At 50.2% G+C, this 21,730-nt stretch overlaps 1 protein-coding gene across 1 annotated transcript; it reads left to right on the top strand.

Moving 5' to 3' along the window:
• The first annotated feature begins 124 nt into the window (after positions 1 to 124).
• On the top strand, positions 125 to 20,301 carry ANXA9 (annexin A9). The gene is made up of 16 exons (XM_003817279.5): positions 125 to 2,506; positions 4,106 to 4,607; positions 7,165 to 7,243; positions 7,351 to 7,447; positions 7,953 to 8,043; positions 8,201 to 8,297; positions 8,838 to 8,932; positions 9,144 to 9,257; positions 9,449 to 9,539; positions 11,191 to 11,270; positions 11,457 to 11,516; positions 12,718 to 12,802; positions 12,937 to 13,032; positions 13,129 to 13,187; positions 19,551 to 19,673; positions 20,239 to 20,301. Exons 5-16 carry the CDS (start codon positions 7,969 to 7,971, stop codon positions 20,299 to 20,301), a joined length of 1,038 nt encoding a protein of 345 aa, XP_003817327.4. The 5' UTR covers positions 125 to 2,506; positions 4,106 to 4,607; positions 7,165 to 7,243; positions 7,351 to 7,447; positions 7,953 to 7,968.
• Positions 20,302 to 21,730: the final 1,429 nt, after the last annotated feature.

Raw genomic sequence — 21,730 nt, 5'->3', positions numbered from 1 at the left:
CCCCCTTACTCCTGCCCACCCCCACCCACCCCCAACTGCTGTGCGGCCCCCGGTGCCCGCCAGGGTGGGCACATTCCCACTTCCAGCCCCACGGGGCGCGGGCGGAGGAGGGTGCAGCCCGGGGATCCTGCCCAAGTGCCTCGCGCCGAAGCTGAAAACCTCTCCAGGGCAGACCGAAGCAGCCGACCCTCGAGACCCAGTCGGAGCCTGCGATCACTCGGGCGACCCTCGCCTACCCCGCCGTAAAAGCCGCGGCCTTTCCACCTAGGTGCTACGGGACCTACCCCCGTGGCAAGGAAGAGCAAACCCGAACTTGCGCACACCCGGCGGCCCTGTCTGAAAGAGCCACCCCAACTTTTGTTTTGTAAAATGTATGAGTTTTCAAATGACACCACGTTTATCCGTATTCGATTTCGTGTTAAAAAGTGTTTTCCGGCCGGGCGCGGTGGCTCACGCCTGTAATCCCAGCACTTTGGGAGGCCGAGGCGGGCAGATCACCTGAGGTCAGGCGTTCGAGACCACCCTGGCCAACATGGTTAAACCCTGTCTCTACTAAAAATACAAAAATTAGCCGGGCACGGTGGCTCGCGCTTGTAATCCCAGCTACTCGGGAGGCTGAGCCACGAGAATCGCTTGAACCCTGGAGGTGGAGTTTGCAGTGAGCCGAGATCTCGCCACTGCACTCCAGCCTGGGCGACAGAGTGAGACTCCGTCTCAGGAAAAAAAAAAAAAAAAAGTGTTCTCCCCTTTGCCTGGCGCGGTGGCTTATGCCTGTAATCTCAGCACTTTGGGAGGCCGAGGTGGGCAGATCACTTGAGGTCAGAGTTCAAGACCAGCCTGGTCAACATAGCGAGACCCCCAACTCCTTTATAAATTAAAAAAAAAAAAAGTTTTCCCCTTGAGTCGTGTGGTAAAATTACTGTTTCAGAAGTAATTACTGTTGGAAGATGCAACATGGTTTTCCTAGAAAGCTGGTCTTAACTCCTAACGTGAACGAGTGGTGACTAAGATGTATTTGAGGGCTCCTATACAGGGAGAGCTGCAGCTTACTCCATGGAGAGGTACTTTTGTCAAATTTCTCACCTAGATGAAGTATTGCCTTTTTTATGCTGTTGCAATCAGAGCCTCTGACAGTAGCTTGTTTCCCCGTTTATCTGGTCAAGTCCTCGTAGGAAGGAGTGCAACCCCCACTAATCCAGTTGGAGGGCCCATCCCTCATCTCAGGCCCTTTCTGGAGGGTAAGGAGGTAGAGGCTGTCCGACCCAACTGTTTGTTCTGCCTCTCTTTTCAGGGGGACCCGCAGCCCTGACACACCATGGGAAAGATGAGAGTGGTGGCCCCTAACCAGCTCCCAGGGTTTCTCTAGGCTTTTCTAAGCCCCAGGCCTGCCTGATCTCCCAGTTTCCAGCAACCCCTCCAGCTGTGTTTTTCTCCTCCCTCCCTTATTAGCATATCTTCCATTGTATCTTTCTTTCCTTTCTTTTTTTTTTCCCCCCTTTGGAGAGGAGGTCTCACTCTGTCACTGCAGCCTCGACCTTCCAGGCTCAAGCTATCCTCCACCTCAGCCTCCCAAGTAGCAGGGACCACAGGCGATGCCACCACGCCCGGCTAATTTTTGTATTTTTGAGATTTCACCATGTCGCTCACGCTGGTCGTGAACTCCTGAGCTCAAACCATCCACCCGCCTTGGCCTTTCAAAGTGCTGGGATTACAAGCGTGAGCCACCTTGCATCCCAATTGTCTCTTTCTACCCGCTTGGAACTCTCCTCCTTCAGCCTTCTAATTCCAAAGTTCCCTCTTCCTTTCTTCAGTGCTCTCCCCAGAGTCCTTATCTGCTACACACCTACACACCTTTTTTCCAGCATAGTTCCAGGGCTCTTTGGGCCGCAGCTCACCTTCAGGTCTCTAACACTCTCCACACCTCCGTCCTATTCATCTTCCTTCTTTTAGTTCTGAATCCCTTTCTTGTGGTTTTCCTAAGTGCCAGGCTTTCCTGTAGTCCCTACCAGACTTTTCAAATGCTTCCTCAGGAGAACTGAAGACTGGTTAACTTTTTTTTCTTTTTTTTAAGATAGCAGTGGGGAGGGGAAGTTCTGGGGCAGAAGTTGGATAACCAGGGCCTGAGAAATAAAGATAAGAGGGTATATTCCTCCCCCAGGAGACAAAAGAGGAGGTGGATGGAGAAGGGGAAACTGGGCCTCAGCCAGCACCGGGATGATGCGACCAGCTTTGTCAGCACGCTTGGGGAGCACACACACCGCTTGCCTTGGCTGGACCGGAGACTGTGATCACCACCCTTCCAACCCATCCCCCAACACGTAGGCTGGCATGGCCACGCCCACAGTGCCCCAAGTGCTGCCTGCCTTGCAGTGACTCACTTCCTCTGTATGGGCTGCTGAACTGTCCCAAGGAGAGGACAGGCCATCTCCAGGCCTTCAGCCCCGAGTTTAGCTATCTGGGCAGGCTTTGTGGATGGGCAAGCATACAGGGAGCCCAAATGTGGAAGGTAGGTTTTTTCAGGTCAGGTGAAACTGTTAACACTGAAGCCTATTTGGGTAAGAAGCAGAGCCTAGCTAGTACCTAATAGAGATTCAGGGGCCAGGAGTTTCGGGGAGGAAACATTTCCTAACAGAGAGGTAAAATAGCCAAGAGGAGTTTCTATGTATTCTGAAATCAGGCAATGGAAAGTATTTGCAGAAAAGCAATGTAGGGACCAGGCGTGGTGGCTTATGCCTGTAATCCCAACACTTTGGGAGGCCGAGGTGGGTGGATCACCTGCGGTCAGGAGTTCAAGACCAGCCTGCCCAACATGGTGAAACCTCATCTCTACTAAAAATACAAAAGTTAGCTAGGCATGGTGGCACATGCCTGTAGTTCCAGCTACTTTGGAGGCTGAGGCAGGAGAATTGCTTGAACCTAGGAGGGTGAGGTTGCAGTGAGCCGAGATCATGCCACTGCCCTCCAGCCTGGCAACAGAGTGAGACTCCGTCTCAAAAATAAATAAATAAAAGGCTGGGTGCAGTGATTCATGCCTATAATTCCAGCACTTTGGGAGGCTGAGGTGGGCGGATAACCTGAGGTCAAGAGTTTGGGACCAGCCTGGCCAACATGGTGAAACCCCGTCTCTACTAAAAATACAAAAATTAGCTGGGTGTGGTGGTGGGCCCTGTAATCCCAGCTACTCGGGAGGCTGAGGAAGGAGAATCACTTGAACCTGGGAGGCGGAGGTTACAGTGAGCTGAGATCACACCACTGCACTCCAGCCTGGGTGTCAGAGTAAGACTCGGTCTCAATAAATAAATAAATAAAAGCAATGTGGGACTTGGAGGCTGAAGAGGTGGACATGCATGAACAGTGGAGGCGGTGTATGTGGCTGCCTTTCCCCTGTATTCCACTGAGAGGGAGCCCAAATCTGCCTTGCCTGCATTGAGGGATGAAGAAAACACTGAGAGGCAGCTGAGAAACATGGATGCTAGTTCCAACTCCATGACCTCGGGAAGTCACTCGGACTCCTTGAGTCAGTAATGAAAAGGTAGTAGATTAGAGGCTGGGCGCAGTGGCTCATGCCTGTAATCCCAACACTTTGGGAGGCCGAGGCGGGCGGATCACAAGGTCAGGAGTTCAAGACCAGCCTGGCCAACATGGTGAAACACTGTCTCTACTAAAAATACAAAAATTAGCTGGGCATGGTGGTGCATGCCTGTAATCCCAGCTACTCAGGAGGTTCAAGCAGGAGAATTGCTTGAACCAGGGAGTCAGAGGTTGCAATGAGCCGAGATCGTGCCATTGCACTCTAACCTGGGCAACAGAGTGAGACTCTGTCTCAAAAAAAAGAAAAGAAAAGGTGGTAGATTAGATCCTCTCTAAGATTTCCTCCAACTCTGCAATTCTAAAATGTACAACATGGGGAAGGAAGGTGATCAGTACATCTGTAAACAACTGCAATCCGGCCCTGAAGTTGAACAAAACAAAACCTAGAGAGAGGAATGAGTTTGTAGCAGGTTTCAATGCAGCGATTGTGAACGCATCACACACACACTCCTCACAGGCAAGGACTTCGCTTCTGCCATGTGACTGAGACTCTGTTGGTCTTCTCCAAATTCAGAGTTCAGCCTGGCAGGCCGGCCAGGAGCCCCTTGGAGAGATTCGGCGTGAGGAAACAGGAGGCCTCATGCTTCCTTCAGTTCTCCCTAAATCTGCTGGGCAGGTAGCCAGAAGAAACTCTGAAGGGTACAGAAAGCCGAGGGCCGGGGGGACCCCGGCTGCGGAGCTGCAGTACCGTGTTTACCCAGCCTAACTGCGGTCACCCAGTCTCCTGCATGTGTCTGAGGTCAGCCTCGGGGGCTCCCCTGAGTAGGTATCTACCTGAGGCTCTTCCCCTGATGCTACCTGCATACCAATTCCACCCAGGAACCTGGCGTCCTCAGGAGGCTGCACTTCCCAAGTGGGCTGAGACAGCCCCGTAATATGTGGGGCTGGAGCCAGAGACCTCAAGGGGCCGCTAGGGGGCTCGAGACTCTCAGTGGCTGCTGGCGCCCTCTTGTGGCCATTTTGGGGATTGGCAAGAAAAGTTTCAGAAGCGAGCCAAGATCGGAATTCTTAAGGAGGTAAGTAATAACAACAGTAACAGTTACCATATAACAATACTTATCGTTATATATTTGATAACATTGTGACATTTCTACTTAACGGCGCTGTGCCCAGAACTCTTCTAAGTGCTTTATATGCACTGTAGTTATTTAATTCTCACAACAACCTATAACATAAACACTATTACTTGTCTGTTGATGATGAGGAAACTGAGCACAGAATAGTTGCCCAAGGTCACACAGAAGACCAGAATCCCGACTCTGAGAAGTCTGGCTCCAGAAGCTTTGCTTTTAGCCACCACGCTGAGACTGAGTTCCATTTTGGGGTTGTCAGGTGAAATACAGGACACACTGTTAAACTATAATTTCAGATAAACAAAAAATAATAATTACAGGCAGTGGCTCACGCCTGTAATCCCAGCACTTTGGGAGTCCAAGGCAGGTGGATCACTTGAGGTCAGGAGTTCGAGACCAGCCTGGCCAACATGGTGAAACCCTATCTCTACTAAAAATACAAAAAATTAGCCAGGCATGATGGCAGGTGCCTATAATCCCAGCTACTCGGGAGGCAGAGGCAGGAGAATCGCTTGAACCCGGGAGGCGGAGCTTGCAGTGAGCCAATATAATGTCACTGCACTCCAGCCTGGGCAACAGAGAGAGACTCCGCCTCAAAAAAAAAAAGTTAGTATATTTAATGAAATATTTGGGTCATACTTGTAGCAACAAATGATTCCTCATTTACGTGAAATTCTGATTAAGTTGCATGTCCTGTATATATATTTATTTATTTAATCTAATACCCCTACTTTACAGGGCACTTTTCTCTGCCACGTGCAATTACACAGATTACTTTTTTTTTTTTTTTTTTTGAGACGGAGTCTCACTCTGTCGCCCAGGCTGGAGTGCAGTGGCGCCATCTCAGCTCACTGCAACCTCTGCCTCCCAGGTTCAAGTGATTCTCCTGCCTCAGCCTCCCGAGTAGCTGGGATTACAGGCATGCGCCGCCATGCCTGGCTAATTTTTTGTATTTTCAGTAGAGACGGGGTTTCACTGTGTAAGCCAAGGCTGGTCTCGATCTCCTGCCTCATGATCCACCCGCCTCGGCCTCACAAAGTGCTGGGATTACAGGCATGAGCCACCGTGCCTGGCCACATTACCTTGTTTGTTTATTTATTTATTTATTTATTTATTTTTATGAGTTCAATAGTTTTTGGGGACAAGGTGGTGTTTGGTTACATGGATAAGTTCTTTAGTGGACACATTACTTCATTTAATCATCCCAGGAAACCTGTCCTCGGAGGCCCCAGCATGTCCCACAGCCTCCGTCTCTCTCAATCCTCCCATTTAGAGAGCTGAAAGGACTAGCGAAGCTTACAGAACATAGGTGGCAGAGCTGGATATTGAACCCTCATTCTCCAGTTCTGACACAGGTGCATGTTTTCCTTTTAACAGGAGAGAAAAGTGAGGAGCAGTGATTACCGCCATAGAAATATCCTTTCATGGCGTGTCCTCCGGCATGGTCTACTCAGTGTGGTGGAGCCACTGCAGGTCCCTCCTCCAGGGATATAGGAATGCCAGTGAAGGCCTTCCTGAGTTGGGAGAGAGGCAGAGGAGTGAGTGGAGGCAGGGCTGTAGCTTCTGTGCCCCGCCCCTACCCAGGCTCTCCAGGGAGGCAGGAAAGAGGCTGTGTTTAGACCTGAGGGAGCCAGCTGTGAGGCTGGAGCAGTTGCTGCATGGCGGGGCGGGGGCTCCGCAGGGCTGTTCACCTGCTGCTCTGTGCAGAGACAGCCTCAATCCAGCTGCTGGGGTTGCATCACCTGCAGCTAAAACAGCCACAGGGCCCAGGCTGCCAAAAGGCAACAGAAGCAATCTAAGAAACCAGGCAAGGGAGCCTCCCCCATCTCCCTGTTGCCTTTTGGGAGCGTAGAGCTTCCCTCTGAAGGTAACACCCTTTGCATTTTTCTCTCTTGACTCTGTTCATCAACTTCCACTCCCAAATACTTGTGCCCTTCCTTCTCCACAGATATACACAATCCCTGGGCACTCTCCACCTAGGTCAGCTGGCTCTAGTAAGGCAGCAGTCAAGGGAGTTTCTGGGCTGGGACCCCCTCTGGGGTGCAGGCTGGGGTGCCCTGCTGGTATGTGCCCCAACAGGTTTTTCCCTATCAGCCTTGAAATCAGCCTGCAGCCTGTCTGACCTGCCCCCCAGGGAGCTGGAGCCAGAGGCAGAGCCAGGTCAGAAGCTGGGGCAGAGCCAGGTCAGAAGCTGGACTTTGAGACTAGGTCTCTGTGGTCCCACCTGGACCCACAGGGAAGGCAGTGCATAAAAGCCTCCTGTGTTTGAGGCTGAGCCGCTGAGAGGCTGAGTGGAGTTCACTCACATGGATTGAGGCCCAGTTCCTGGGAGAAGAGATGCTGGGCAGGAAGGTGTCTGTATGTGGGACTCTGTACAGCCCGGTCCTCTCCCACGTCTGGGAGGGGCCAGAGTCAGACAACTGCTGGGTTCGTCCCTAAGAGAGGTCATCTGACTGGCTGTTCAGCCTAGGCTGCACACGCCCCCACTTTCCTCTACCAGGCCACACTGGAGGCAGTGCTCACACAGGCAAGCTACCAGGCCACAACAACGACACCCACCTCACCTCTGGCACCTCTGAGTAAGTACTGGGCCCACGGCCCCATGCCAGGAGGGCTTGTTGATTGCTTGGGGGAGGGAAAAATGAGTTTTCCTTTTCCAACATGAGAGTGCCTCCTTTCTGTCCAGGCATCCACGTACTTGCAAGAACTCTTGCTCACATCAGCTAAGAGATTGCACCTGCTGACCTAGAGATTCCGGCCTGTGCTCCTGTGCTGCTGAGCAGGTAGGCAGCTGTACAGGCAGGAATTGAGGGTTGCTTGTCAGCTGGGGCTGCAGGTGGGGGAAGATGCTATTTCGAGTTGTCTCCCACTCTGCGTGGTTATCCTGCCACCTCACCTCAGCTCCCCTGCACTGCCCAGGAGACCCCAGCCAGGCCCAGGAAGGAGGGCCATAGACCTCAGAAGGGAGGCATCTACCGCGGACCAAGGCCTGAGGAGCTTTGGTGCTGACCCTGGCATCAGGGAGGGTTGGCGCCTGGTCCAGGAGCATCCCGCATCAATCCCCACTTCCTAAAGGAGCGGGGAGAGGTGGGGAAGGTGGGAGCTCCCCTCTTACCTCACCATTTCAGCTCCATTTCTGGCTCCAAGCCTAAGCAGGTTGATCTTTTTTTCTGCAGCAAGGAAAGGAACAGGTGACTGGAACCCAGGGTCCAGGGTCTCGGGGGGGTCATAAGGAGTCCCTGAAGGGCCAGGAAATTCAGCTCTGTGGGCTCCTGTTTCCTTCCCCAGGGCAACCAGTAGCACCATGTCCGTGACTGGCGGGAAGATGGCACCGTCCCTCACCCAGGAGATCCTCAGCCACCTGGGCCTGGCCAGCAAGGTAGGGGCTGTTGGGATTTTAGAGATCACTTTTAGTATCTCAGCTTGGGCTGTGAGAGGACGGGAGGCAGGAAAGTGGAGGACAGGCCCTGAGGTTATGCTGAGGAGGGGTAGGCAGCCTGGCCCTGGCCCTTGCCGACTACCCTGTGCTCCCGCAGACTGCAGCGTGGGGGACCCTGGGCACCCTCAGGACCTTCTTGAACTTCAGCGTGGACAAGGATGCGCAGAGGCTACTGAGGGCCATTACTGGCCAAGGTGAGCCCCTTTCCCCCGGCACTTGAGACTGCCTTTTAGAGCCAATCTGTAGACCAAGGAGGAGCCAGGAAGGAGGAACTAGTGATGTTGGAGAAATGTTTGTGGAACGCCTTCATTCTTGTATGTCAGGCGCCACAGTAGGTGTGTCAAACCCATTCTCACAACACCCCTGTGAGGCAAGGCTTATTATTTCCATTTTCCAGATGAGGAAACTGGGGCTCAGGGAGATTAAGAGGCTTGCCCAAGGTCACTCAGCTCATGACGGAGGTAGTATTCTCATCTAGGTCAGCCGATCCCCCCAAGTCATATTTTTTTTTAACCACCACACCAGGCCACCTTTGCCTTGGTCTGGGTCAGATTTGCATGCTGTTTTGACATTTTATTTGCAACTTCTTTTGAGATAAAATGGAAGTGGGGGTGATATAGCCCCTGCTCCTTTCCTTCCCAGCCCTCTCCTGGAGCGCCTTCCCTCCTCCAAGGAGTAGGAACATCCCACTATGTAAAGACCCTGCTCACAGCACAGCCCTCATCTCGGTTCAGGCGTGGACCGCAGTGCCATTGTGGACGTGCTGACCAACCGGAGCAGAGAGCAAAGGCAGCTCATCTCACGAAACTTCCAGGAGCGCACCCAACAGGTGAGGCCATGCTGACCTCCCACAGCAGTGGACTGGGGTGAGAAACCCCCTGGAGGACTCGAGAGACAGCAACAGCCGCTGAGGCCAGCCCCTGCTTCCTGGCTAAACAGGGCCTGAGATGAAAACCAGCCAAATCTTCCCAAACCTCCCCACACTTCTGGGGCCCTTCCCCTCACCCCCGTCCCTCTGCTGTGAGGACCATTTATTGTAGGACCTGATGAAGTCTCTACAGGCAGCACTTTCCGGCAACCTGGAGAGGATTGTGATGGCTCTGCTGCAGCCCACAGCCCAGTTTGACGCCCAGGAATTGAGGACAGCTCTGAAGGTAGCAGGAGGGGAGACTTGCTGGGGTGTCTGGGGAAGGGAGAAGGCTGTCAGCCTTGCTTTTGCAAGACGAGAGTCCCCCTCTCGTCGTCCCATATTGTTCCTTAGAAGGAGAAGCAGCCAGCGTCTGCCCCTCTGTCTGCCATCCTAATGACACGGCCAGTCTGAGAGTAGACTCCCAATTTCTTGTAGGCCTCAGATTCTGCTGTGGACGTGGCCATTGAAATTCTTGCCACTCGAACCCCACCCCAGCTGCAGGAGTGCCTGGCAGTCTACAAACACAGTAAGAATATAGAGGGAGGGGTCCCAGATGCTGGAGAAGGGGCTATAGGACAGGCCGCTCCTCTCCTGTACTCCCCATAGGTGAGCTATCTGGCAACCTGGCTGCCTAAGTTCTATTCCCTTGGGGTCTTTCCTCTTGCCCCCACCAGTGCCTCAGTCTCTCAGGGGAGAGACCCAGATGTGATCATTAAAAAAAGAGAAGCAGGCCAGGCACAGTGACTCATGCCTGTCACCCCAACACTTTGGGAGGCTGAGGTGGGCAGGTCACTTGAGCCCAGGAGTTCAAGACCAGTCACAGGCAACAAAGGAAAACCCCATCTGTGCTAAAAATTCAAAAAAACCAGCTGGTCATGGTGGTGTGCGCCTGTGGTCCCAGCTACTCAGGAGTTTGAGGTGGGAGGATCACCCCAGCTTGGGAAGTTGAGGCTGCAGTGAGCTGAGATCGTGCCACTGCCACTGCACACCAGCCTGGGTGACAGGAGTGAGAGCATGTCTCTCTCTCTCTCTCTTACACACACACACACACACACACACACAAATAAAGAGAGAGAAGCAATGATTAACCATCTTAATCTGGAGCTCCAAGGCAGATTCCAAAGTGACAGTCCCAAAGGTACTCATGTCACCTTCCCAGCCCCTTGCCATCCCTGCCATCACACCACATTCCAAGCTGAACCCAGCCATGCTGCAGCCTGAGGGAAAGGTGGGAATCTGCCCTCTGAGTCATGGGTGTCACTTTTCATGTCCCTGATGGCTGGCCTTGCTTGGCTACAAGTGTCTCACCCACTAATTTGTGGCTTTTTCCCATCCTCATCTTACCACCCCTTCCCCCCACCCCTACCTCTTTTTCTTGCTTTCCCCAATTTTCCTTTGATGTCTAATCTTGGCCTATGTTCTTCTTTTGAGACAAGGTCTTGCCCTGTAGCCTAGGCTGTGCAGTGATGTCATCATGGCTCACTGCAGCCTTGACCCTCCTGGGCTCAATCAATCCTCCCACCTCAGCCTCCTAAGTAGCTGGGACTACAGGTGTGCCACCACCATGCCCAGCTAAATTTTGTATTTTTTGTAGAGATGGGGTTTCGCTGTGTTGTCCAGGCTGGTCTCGAACTTCTGGGCTCAAGCCATCTCCTGCCTCAGCCTCTGAAAGTGCTGGGATTACAGGCATGAGCCACCGCCCTGGCCGTGGCCTATGTTCTTAATCCCTCTCCTACCTTCCTTCCTTCTTGCATCTGTTTCCCTTTTCTCTTTCCTTTTCTCCCTTTCCTGCTCTTTTCCTTCCTCATATCCCACCTCTCATATCATTTTTCCTTACCTCCAATGAGGGTGCCAGGTCCTAACCATCTTGTGTTATAATACAGGTTTCCCTAGCTCTTCTTCACTGCCTGGCCCCAACTCTAATAATGGTTGCCTCCTGCCCAGCAGGTTGGTGCTTGGTGATGAAGCCACTGCACACCTCACAACTTAGAGATGTTTTTAGAGTGGCCGTGATGGTACTTGTGCCTTACATCCTGGGAATTAGCAGCCATCAAGCTACTCCAAGCAGGGGCTAGCAGGGCTGGCAGGGTATAGCGGGTCAGGCATTTGGCAGGTCCTGGGGATATCTACACTAGGAAAACTCAGGAGGATTCAGAGAGCTCCTCACCCCACCCCAGATTTCCAGGTGGAGGCTGTGGATGACATCACATCTGAGACCAGTGGCATCTTGCAGGAACTGCTCTTGGCCCTGGCCAAGGTGAGGAGGACTGACCTGCAAGGAAGGGAGTCACGTTCACCAGGCAAGGAGACACGCTGGAGCAGGGAGAATTGCTGTCCTGTAATGGACAAGAGAGGGCTTTAGGGGAGACCAGCCTTCGCTTGTTGGTCTGAAGATAAAAAGGTGCCCTTCAAAGAGCCCTCTAAGAACAGTTTCTCCTCCTAGGGGGGCCGTGACAGCTACTGTGGAATCATTGACTATAATCTGGCAGAACAAGATGTCCAGGTGAGCAGGGGGTTTAGGAGTGTGCACAGCCGCCATGCACATAAGATGCCTTCCTCCACCATATCTTAGAGCCGGTGACCTACGTGCCCATTTTTCCCACAAACCCATCCCTGCCTTGGAGAGGGAGTTCTCAGTTATGTGGTAGGGGCAGGAGGTGTCAGGTAGCATCATAGCTGAAGCCTTTTCACTCATCTAGCCTCTGACTCCTGAGCCCATCAACTGACATATTCTCCTCTCATGAGCGTTTGGGGGCAGAAAGCCGCCTCAGACCTTTTGGGGATTATTTAATCCTCGGGTACCAGGATTTTTCCAAATCAGTGAATAGAGCTGTGAGGCTGTAAGAGCAGAGCCCTCTCTTAGCCCTATTTCTTTCTTAAAAAATAAAAAACATAAGATAAAAAAACATAAATAAAAACAACTAGTAGGCCAGGCATGGTGGCTTATACCTGTAATCCCAGCACTTTGGGAGGCTGAAACAAGAGGATCACTTGAGCCCAGGAGTCCAAGACCAGCCTAGGCAACATAGTGAGACTCTATCTCCACAAAATATTTTTAAAAATTAGCTGCACCTGTAGTTCCAGCTAGCTAGGAGGCTGAGGTGGGAGGATCGCTTGAGCCTGGGAAGTTGAGGCTGAGGTAAGCCCTGGTCATGCCACTGCACTCCAGCCTGGGTGACAGAGACCCCATCTCTCTCGCTCTCTCTCTCTCTCTCTCACACACACACACACACGCACACACACAAACCTAGTTTACGGGTTAAAATAAACTTTCTGGCTGGTTGTGGTGGCTCACACCTATAATCCCAACAATTTGGGAGGCCGAGACAGGTGGATCACTTGAGGTCAGGAGTTCGAAACCAGCCTAGCCAACATGGTGAAATCCCGTCTCTACTAAAAATACAAAAATTAGCCAGGCATGATGGTGAGTGCCTGTAATCCCAGCTACTCAGGAGGCTGAGCCTGGAGAATCACTTGAACCTGGGAGGCAGAGGTTGTGGTGAGCTGGGATCACACCATTGCACTCCAGCCTGGGTGACAGAATGAGAGTCCTTCTCAAAAAAAAAAAAAAAAAAATTCCTTTTCCACCCTCAATCCCATTTCCATCATGATGATGATAGATTCTGGAACGTCATACCCATGGCTCCCTAGGCCCCAACCAATGATCCTGATTGACTCCTCCCTGATTCATTCCTCCCTCCTAGGCACTGCAGCGGGCAGAAGGACCTAGCAGAGAGGAAACATGGGTCCCAGTCTTCACCCAGCGAAATCCTGAACACCTCATCCGAGGTACACACAAGCCTTCTTGTCCCCCTAGCTTGCTCTAATGATCAGTTTGGGCTGAGGAAGGTGGGGAGGGCCCATCCTTTACAGAGATAATTAATCCCCCATCCATCTTTCTAACTGCCTCCTACACACACAAGTGTTTGATCAGTACCAGCAGAGCACTGGGCAAGAGCTGGAGGAGGCTGTCCAGAACCGTTTCCATGGAGATGCTCAGGTGGCTCTGCTCGGCCTAGGTAGGGGCCTACTCAGGATTTGTGAAGTAAGTCTCTCTTGGGATGGGAGATTGTGGTCCTAGTTGTGAACCTCCATCCTTCCATCTTTGTTTCCAGCTTCGGTGATCAAGAACACACCGCTGTACTTTGCTGACAAACTTCATCAAGCCCTCCAGGTGAGAGGGGCACTCCTTTCCCTCCCCAGAACAGAAACTGGGGAGGAGAGAGGAAGTCTCAGCTTGCTGCTTATGTAACCATCCTATATACACCATCTAAACCTCAAGCCGCTCTCCTTCCCAGGGCTTACACACCAGGGCTTACACAGGGGTGGAGGAATGAGCTGTGGTGAGAACTAACTTAGTTGGCTCCCAGGGGCCCTGAAACTAACATTTTGGCCTTGTTAATGTCTAGGTGGCCAAATAGAGATATGAATCTGCTCTGTAAGACAGTGCCTTGTGCAGGCTTAGTTGTTGCCAGAGTGATGGTGATAACACTAGCAAGAATAATGACAAGGGCTGGCATTTTGCAGGTGCTGATTGTGTGCCACAGCCTATCCTGAGCAGGGCACACATATTTCAATTAATCCTCACAACCATATCCATCCGTATCTTATAGATGAAAAAACTGAAGCCCAGAGAAGTTAAGTACCTTGCTTGAGGTCACGTAGCTAGTAAGTTATACAGTCTCCCTACACAACACTTCACGATGTAAGATATTGACCATCCTTGTCAGCTATACGATAAGTGCTCTTAGCACCCAAGGCCCCCTTTCTCCACGCTGGTCAGATTTTGTTCCACATTATCCATACTTTTTTTTTTTTTTTTTGAGATGGAGTTTCACTCTTGTTGCCCAGGCTGGAGGCTGGAGTGCAGTGGCACAATCTCGGCTCATGGCAACCTCCGCCTCCTGGATTTAAGCGATTTTCCTGCCTCAGCCTCCCAAATAGCTGGGATTACAGGCGCCTGCCACCACATTATCCTAATTTTTTGTATTTTTAGCAGATGCGGTTTCACCATGTTGGTCAGGCTGGTCTCAAACTCCTGACCTCAGGTCATCAACCTGTCTCGGCCTCCCGAAGTGCTAGGATTACAGGCGTGAGCCACTGCGCCCAGCCCATATTATCCGTACTTAAACTGCTGACTGTGGCTTGAGTGCTTCCACCAATAGAATCCAGTTATTCTGTTGATTGAATTAGGTCTCCTATTAGTAGAACTGTCCCCCAAAATCTATAAATAAAAAGTTCAGGAAGGGCGCAGTGGCTCACGCCTATAATCCCAGCACTTTGGGAGGCCAAGGTGGATGGATCACTTGAGGTCAGGAGTTCGAGACCAGCCTGGCCAACGTGGTGAAACCCTGTCTTTACTAAAAATACAAAAATTAGCCAGGCATGGTGGCAGGCACCTGTAATTCCAGCTACTTGGGAGTCTGAGGCAGGAGAATTGCTTGAACCTGGGAGGCGGAGGTTGTAGTGAACCGAGATCATGCCACTGCACTCCAGCCTGGGTGACACAGTCAGACTAAAAAAGTAGTTATCATTTTGGCAGATGGAATAGCTTTCTGTAGACTGGTTGAGAAGCCATCATGCCATGTTGATGATTGCCCAAAAGTTAGTAAATATAAGCAATTGTTCTGTCATCTAGAGATTTCTATCTTGACAGTAGATTATTATACTTGCCCAATAAAGCCTGTATTATTATAATGAGTCAACACTAAGATTCATTTGAAGAGTTGTACTTATCTGTCCAAATTCCTGTCATAAATACAAACTATCCCAGCAGTAGATGATTTTGTAGTGTATTTGGATTACAAGACCCACACTCTTGAGTGTAGATAAAAGATTTATCTTAGAAGTAGTAGTCAGGGGCCAAGCATGGTGGATCACACCTGTAATCCTAGCACTTTGGGAAGCTAAGGTGGGAGGAGCGCTTGAGGTCAGGAGTTCAAGACCAACTTAGGCGACATAGCAAGAACTCGTCTCTACAAAAATAAGAAGAAAATTTGCCAGGCATGGTGGCACCTGCCTCTAGTCCCAACTACTCAGGAGGATGTGGTGGGAGGATTGCTTGAGCCCATGAATTAGAAGTTACAGTGAGCTGTGATTACTCCACTGCACTTCAGCCTGGGTAACAGAGCAAGACCCTGTCTCAAAAAAAGAAAAAAAGAAGTGGTAGTCAGAAAATAACATAGGCCCATTTTTCTGAAAAAAAAATTTTTTTTTTTGAGATAGAGTCTGGCTTTGTTGCCTAGGCTGGAGTGCAGTGGCGTGATCTCAGCTCACTGCAACCTTCACCTTCTGGGTTCAAGTGATTCTCTGGCCTCTGTGTCTTAAGTAGCTGGGATTACAGGCGTAGGCCACCATATCTGGCTAATTCTGAATTGTTGCTAAAAAGGAAAAACTCGGGCTGGGCGCTGTGGCGCATGCCTGTAATCCCAGGACTTTGGTAGGCTGAGGCGGGTGGATTATTTGAGGCCAGGAGTTCAAGACCAGCCTGGCCAACATGGTGAAACCCCATCTCTACTAAAAATACAAAAATTAGCCAGGGGGTAGTGGTGAGCGCCTGTAATCTCAGCTACTTGGGAGGCTGAAGCAGGAGAATCTCGAGCCTGGGAAGCAGAGGTTGCGGTCAGCCGAGGTGACGCCACTGCGCTCCAGTCTGGGTGACAAAGTGAGACCTGCCTCAAAAAAAATAAATAAACAGGCCAGGCATGGTGGCTCATGCCTGTAATCTCAGCACTTTGGGAGGCCGAGGCGGGCGGATCACGAGGTCAGGAGATCGAGACCATCCTGGCTAACAAGGTAAAACCCTGTCTCTACTGAAAATACAGAAATTAGCCAGGCGTGGTGGCGGGCGCCTGTAGTCCCAGCTACTCTGGAGGCTAAGGCAGGAGAATGGCTTGAACCCAGGAGGCGGAGCTTGCAATGAGCCGAGATCGCGCCACTGCCCTCCAGCCTGGGCAACAGAGTGATGCTCCATCTCTAAAAAAAAACATAATAATAATAAATAAACAAACAAATATAAAATAAATAAATAAGGAAAAAATCATGATACATCTGTATTATTCTTTTTATTTATTTTTATTTTTATTTTTTTAGATCGAGTCTCACTCTGTCGACCAGGCTGGAGTGCAGTGGCGCGATCTCGGCTCATTGCAACCTCCGCCTCCCGAGTTCAAGCGATTCTTCTGCCTCAGCCTCCCGAGTAGCTGGGATTACAGGTGCTCACCACCATGCCTGGCTAATTTTTGTGTTTTTAGTAGAGACGGAGTTTCAGCATGTTGGTCAGGCTGGTCCTTAACTCCTGATCTCGTGATCCACACGCCTCAGCCTCCCAAAGTGCTGGGATTACAGGCCTGAGCCAAGGCGCCCGGCCTTCTTCTTCTTTTTTTTTTTCCTTTGAGATGGAGTCTCACTCTGTCGCTAGGCTGGAGTGCAGTGGCACGATCTTGGCTCACTGCAACCTCCACCTCCTGGGTTCAAGCAATTCTCCTGCCTCACCCTCCCAAGTAGCTGGAACTATAGTTGCCCACCACCACATCCGGCTAATTTTTTTGTTTTTAGTAGAAACAGGGTTTCACCATGTTGGCCACGCTGGTGGCAAACTTTTTTTTTTTTCTTTTTTAAGATGGAGGCTTGCTCTGTCACCCAGGCTGGAGTGCAATGGCGCGATCTTGGCTCACTGCAACCTCTGCCTCCTGGGTTCCAGCAATTCTCCTGCCTCAGCCTCCCGAGTAGCTGAGATTACAGGCGCCCGCCACCACGCCCGGCTAATTTTTGTATTTTTAGTAGAGACAGGGTTTCACCATGTTGACCAGGCTGGTCTCAAACTCCTGGCCTCAGGTGATCCACCAGCCTCAGTCTTCCAAAGTGCTGGGATTACAGGCGTGAGCCACCATGTCCAGCCTGTATTATTATTTTATGAGAGATATGTAGATATATGAAAACATAAATTGTGAAGAATATTTATTCAGAAAAACAACCTTCAGAAAATCAGCAATGGCTGATTCAGGACAAATTTCCACCAATCTGTAGTAAAAATTAATGTTCCTGGTGAAGATCCTAGGGCCATATGCAATACCAGGTATACGATTAAGTATTATAATTAGGCCAGGCATGGTGGCTCATGCCTGTAATCCCAGCACTTTGGGAGGCCAAGGCAGGTGAATCACCCGAGGTCAGGAGTTCGAGACCAGCCTGACCAACATGGTGAAACCCCGTCTCTACTAAATATACAAAATTAGCTAGGTGTGGTGGTGTGCACCTGTATTTCCAGCTACTTGGGAGGCTGAGATAGGAGAATTGCTTGAACCTGGGAGGCAGAGGTTACAGTGACCTGAGATCGCACCACTGCACCCCAGCCTGGGTAACAGAGTGAGACTCCATCTAAACAAACAAACCAACCATATATATATAGATAGATAGATAGATAGATAGATAGATAGATAGATAGATACATAGATATAGATATAGATATATTTAAGGCTAGGTGCGGTGGCTTACACCTGTAATCCCAGCACTTTCGGAGGCTGAAGCGAGCAGATCACTTGAGGTCAGGAGTTTGAGACCAGCCTGGCCAACATGGTAAAACCCCACCTGTACTAAAAATAAAAAAATTAGCTGGGCGTTTGGCACATGCTATAGTCCCAGCTGCTTGGGAGGCTGAGGCAGGAGACTTGCTTGAACCTGGGAGGGGGAGGTTGCAGTGAGCTGAATTGACGCCACTGCATTCCACTGTGGGCGACAGAGCAAGAAAAAAGAATACTTGTACAACAATGAGAGTATTCAGTTAATGAGTGACTCTTGCCCAATTCTGTAACTTTAGAGTAACAAGCGTTGGAAGAAGAGAAGAATGGATACTGGGGAGCAATTGGCAATCTTTATGACAATACAAAACTAATGATGCATAAAAGTTAAAATGAAGTAGACATTAGGTCCACTGACAATTAGGTAATGAGTCTAAATGAATTGGAGCATCCTGTTTTACTTCATTTTCTTTTGTTTTGTCAAAGGAGTTTATGATCTATTGGGATGCCCTAAGTATGTGTTGTAGGCAGTTCTGGGAAGAGTCTTGTGAGTAAAGTGACTCAGGAAACTCTGAAAATGAGGATATTAGGAATTGATGACAACACTGGTGCACAGAAAAAAAAAAACAGGAATTTTACAATTAAAAGTTTTTATTTAAAAATCTCTCATAACAACACATTACTTAGTATAATCAATTATAATTCAGGATTTTGATGACTTGTACCTGTGTTATTTCTTTTCTTTTCTTTTTTTTTTTTTTTTGAGACGGAGTCTTGCTCTGTCCCAGGCTGGAGTGCAGTGGTGTGATCTCAGCTTACTGCAACGTCCGCCTCCCAGGTTCAAGCAATTCTCCTACCTCACCCTCCTCAGTAGCTGGGATTATAGGCACCCACCACCACACCTGGCTAATTTTTGTAGTTTTAATAGAGACGGGGTTTCACCATGTTGGCCAGGCTGGTCTCGAACTCCTGACCATAAATGATCTGCTTGCCTTGGCCTCCCAAAATTCTGGGATTACAGGCATGAGCCACCACACCTGGCCTGTTATTTCTTTTTTTTTTTCTTTCTTTCTTTTTTTTTTTTTTTTTTTTGAGACGGAGTTTTGCTCTTCTTGCCCAGGCTGGAGTGCAGTGGCGCGATCTCGGCTCACTGCAACCTCCGCCTCCTGGGTTCAAGCAATTCTCCTGCCTCAGCCTCCCAAGTAGCTGGGATTGCAGGCACCCACCACCATGCCCGGCTTATTTTTGTATTTTTAGTAGAGACAGGGTTTCACCATTTTGGTCAGGCTGGTCTCGAACTCCTGACCTCAGATGATCCACGCGCCTTGTCCTCCCAAAGTGCTGGGATTACAGGCATGAGCCACTGTGCCTGGCTTGTTATTTCTAAACTGAACCTTTCATTACTTTCTTTAGCCAAAAAACAGGCCTGCTGCATGTACAGGAGGAAGATAGCAATGTTTCAGCCTAAGGGTCCAACCGGAGAAACTAATAGGCAGAGATGGGGCTGTGAGATGGCCCTATTGGGTTGGAATCAGAACTAGAAGTCACACAACCTTGAACCCTATCAGAGCCTCATCAGCTCAGTTTAGGGATAGGGCAGGTATATCCTCCTTGGATATTCACAAACTTGAAAGTTAAAAGCAGTTTTCCTGGTTTTCATGCTGGCAGTCTTTATATGCACCAAATCTTTTCTAGCCTTCCTGGTGTACCTATCTTTGGAGCTGCTCACCACCAAATTCTGGAGGTACACAGCTCTAAGCTAATGGTAGGGGCAGGAAAGACATGTGGAAAGAAACAAATACTCAAGCTGCCCCCACAGAGACTGATCTTTCCTGCTGTGTCATCTTCCATGAGGACGGACAAACATAACTTTTGTCCCGAGATAATGTATAATGTACACTCTTATCCCTTGACTCCCACCTTTCCTCCCCTTCCTACAATAACCCTCCAAGCCATTCAACCCCTACTCTCAGTAAGACTCTCACTAACTACCCCCCATCTCTTTCTTCCCCTACTAGGAAACTGAGCCCAATTACCAAGTCCTGATTCGCATCCTTATCTCTCGATGTGAGACTGACCTTCTGAGTATCAGAGCTGAGTTCAAGAAGAAATTTGGGAAGTCCCTCTACTCTTCTCTCCAGGTGAAACTTGGCTACTTCTTAGCCTGGAGCCTCAGGCCTTCACTCCTCACCTCCACCCTCACTCCCTGCACACAGCTGAGCATATTCTTGCCCCATAGAAAACCCAGTAGTTAGCCAGGCACAGTGGCTCACGCCTGTAATCCCAGCACTTTGGGAGGCTGAGGTGGGCGGATCACGAGGTCAGGAGTTCAAGACCAGCCTGACCAACATGGTGAAACCCCGTCTCTACTAAAAATACAAAAATTAGCCAGGCATGGTGGCGTGCACCTGTAATCCCAGCTACTCAGGAGGCTGAGGCAGGAGAGTCGCTTGAACCCAGAAGGCAGAGGTTGCAGTGAGCCAACATCGTGCCACTGCATTCCCACCTGGGCGACAGGGCAAGACTCCATCTTAAAAAAAAAAAGAAAACCCAGGAGTCTTTGGTTAATGTAGTGCAGGACTCTGAGCTCCCGGGAGGACCCTTCCCTCCCAGATGAGCTGTGATGGACCAGCCCAAAGGAGGGGAGAGAGCACTTGGGCCATAGTGGTGGTGGATCTTTCTAACACTGAATTCCCTTGTCTGCAGGATGCAGTGAAAGGGGATTGCCAGTCAGCCCTCCTGGCCTTGTGCAGGGCTGAAGACATGTGAGACTTCCCTGCCCCACCCCACATGACATCCGAGGATCTGAGATTTCCGTGTTTGGCTGAACCTGGGAGACCAGCTGGGCCTCCAAGTAGGATAATCCCTCACTGAGCACCACATTCTCTAGCTTCTTGTTGAGGCTGGAACTGTTTCTTTAAAATCCCTTAATTTTCCCATCTCAAAATTATATCTGTACCTGGGTCATCCAGCTCCTTCTTGGGTGTGGGGAAATGAGTTTTCTTTGATAGTTTCTGCCTCACTCATCCCTCCTGTACCCTGGCCAGAACATCTCACTGATACTCGAATTCTTTTGGCAAACTTCGCTGTTGTTTGTGTTCCCTGATTGAAGGTTGGGTGGAGCAGGACATGGACCGGGAAGAGGCACTGGAGTTGGAGGTGCCTTTGATGTGCACTTGGCTATTCCGCAGGAATCCTGTTTTGCCTTAGTGCTACAGTAATCCACACCCAGGTCTCCCACTCCAGGTCTCCCCTCACCCTCATTCTCCAGGAAACTTCAGGCAAAATAATTGAGAAACAGGCATTAGAACAAGGTGAGAAATAGAGGGAGCAAAGGACCATCTGTATGAACTGGGAAGCAAGCGGAGGGCCAAGCTACCCTCCCCAGCATGGGAATTCTTGGGTTAGTGGAGAGCACAACCCTCAAATTCATGTGTCCAAGCAGAGATTTGGAAACCCACCTCCCAGAAGAGCACTATTTCCCATAGAAAACAAAAACAAAAACAGAAACAAAAACAAAAAGTCAGGCTTTGGTTCCCCCTGCAGGCTATATTAGAAATGACAGGTAGCTGGGCGCAGTGGCTCACGCCTGTAATTCCAGCACTTCGGGAGGCCAAGGCAGGCGGATTACTTGAGGTCAGGAATTCAAGACTAGCCTGACCAAAGTGGCGAAACCGTCTCTACTAAAAATACAAAAATTAGCCGGGCGCAGTGGCGCATGCCTGTAGTCCCAGCTACTCAGGAGGCCGAGGTAGGAGAATCGCTTGAATCCGGGAGGCGGAGGTTGCAGTGAGCTCAGATTGCACCACTGCACTCCAGCCTGGGCAACACAGCGAGGCTCCATCTCAAAAAAAAAAAAAAAAAAAGAAAAGAAAGAAATGACAGGTAACCACCTTCCTGCCTCTGACCCACCTCCCGCTTTTTGCATTCTTCAATTGGGTCAGATACTTAACTCTATTGCTTCAGGGTAAGGCAAACAACAGATCTCAGGAAAGAAGGTTTTTGTTTTTTTTTTTAAGACAGTTTTGCTTTTGTCGCCCAGGCTGGAGTGCAATGGTGCGATCTCGGCTCACTGCAACTTTCACCTCCCAGGTTCAAGTGATTCTCCTGCCTCAGCCTCCCGAGTAGCTGGGATTACAGGCGCCCACCATGACACCCAGCTAATTTCTTGTATTTTTAGTAGAGACGGGGTTTCACC

This window comes from Pan paniscus, chromosome 1 (genome assembly GCF_029289425.2).
Source record: "Pan paniscus chromosome 1, NHGRI_mPanPan1-v2.0_pri, whole genome shotgun sequence".
Lineage (NCBI taxonomy): Eukaryota > Metazoa > Chordata > Mammalia > Primates > Hominidae > Pan > Pan paniscus.
This window is presented reverse-complemented; position numbering and strand designations above follow the sequence as displayed.

Excerpts from the sequence above, each read along its gene's own strand:
- ANXA9 (XM_003817279.5), top strand. The coding sequence starts at position 7,969 with ATGTCCGTGACTGGCGGGAAGATGGCACCGTCCCTCACCCAGGAGATC. Across the intron at positions 8,298-8,837 it reads GAGGGCCATTACTGGCCAAG|GCGTGGACCGCAGTGCCATT; the intron begins GTGAGCCCCTTT and ends ATCTCGGTTCAG. Across the intron at positions 9,258-9,448 it reads AATTGAGGACAGCTCTGAAG|GCCTCAGATTCTGCTGTGGA; the intron begins GTAGCAGGAGGG and ends AATTTCTTGTAG.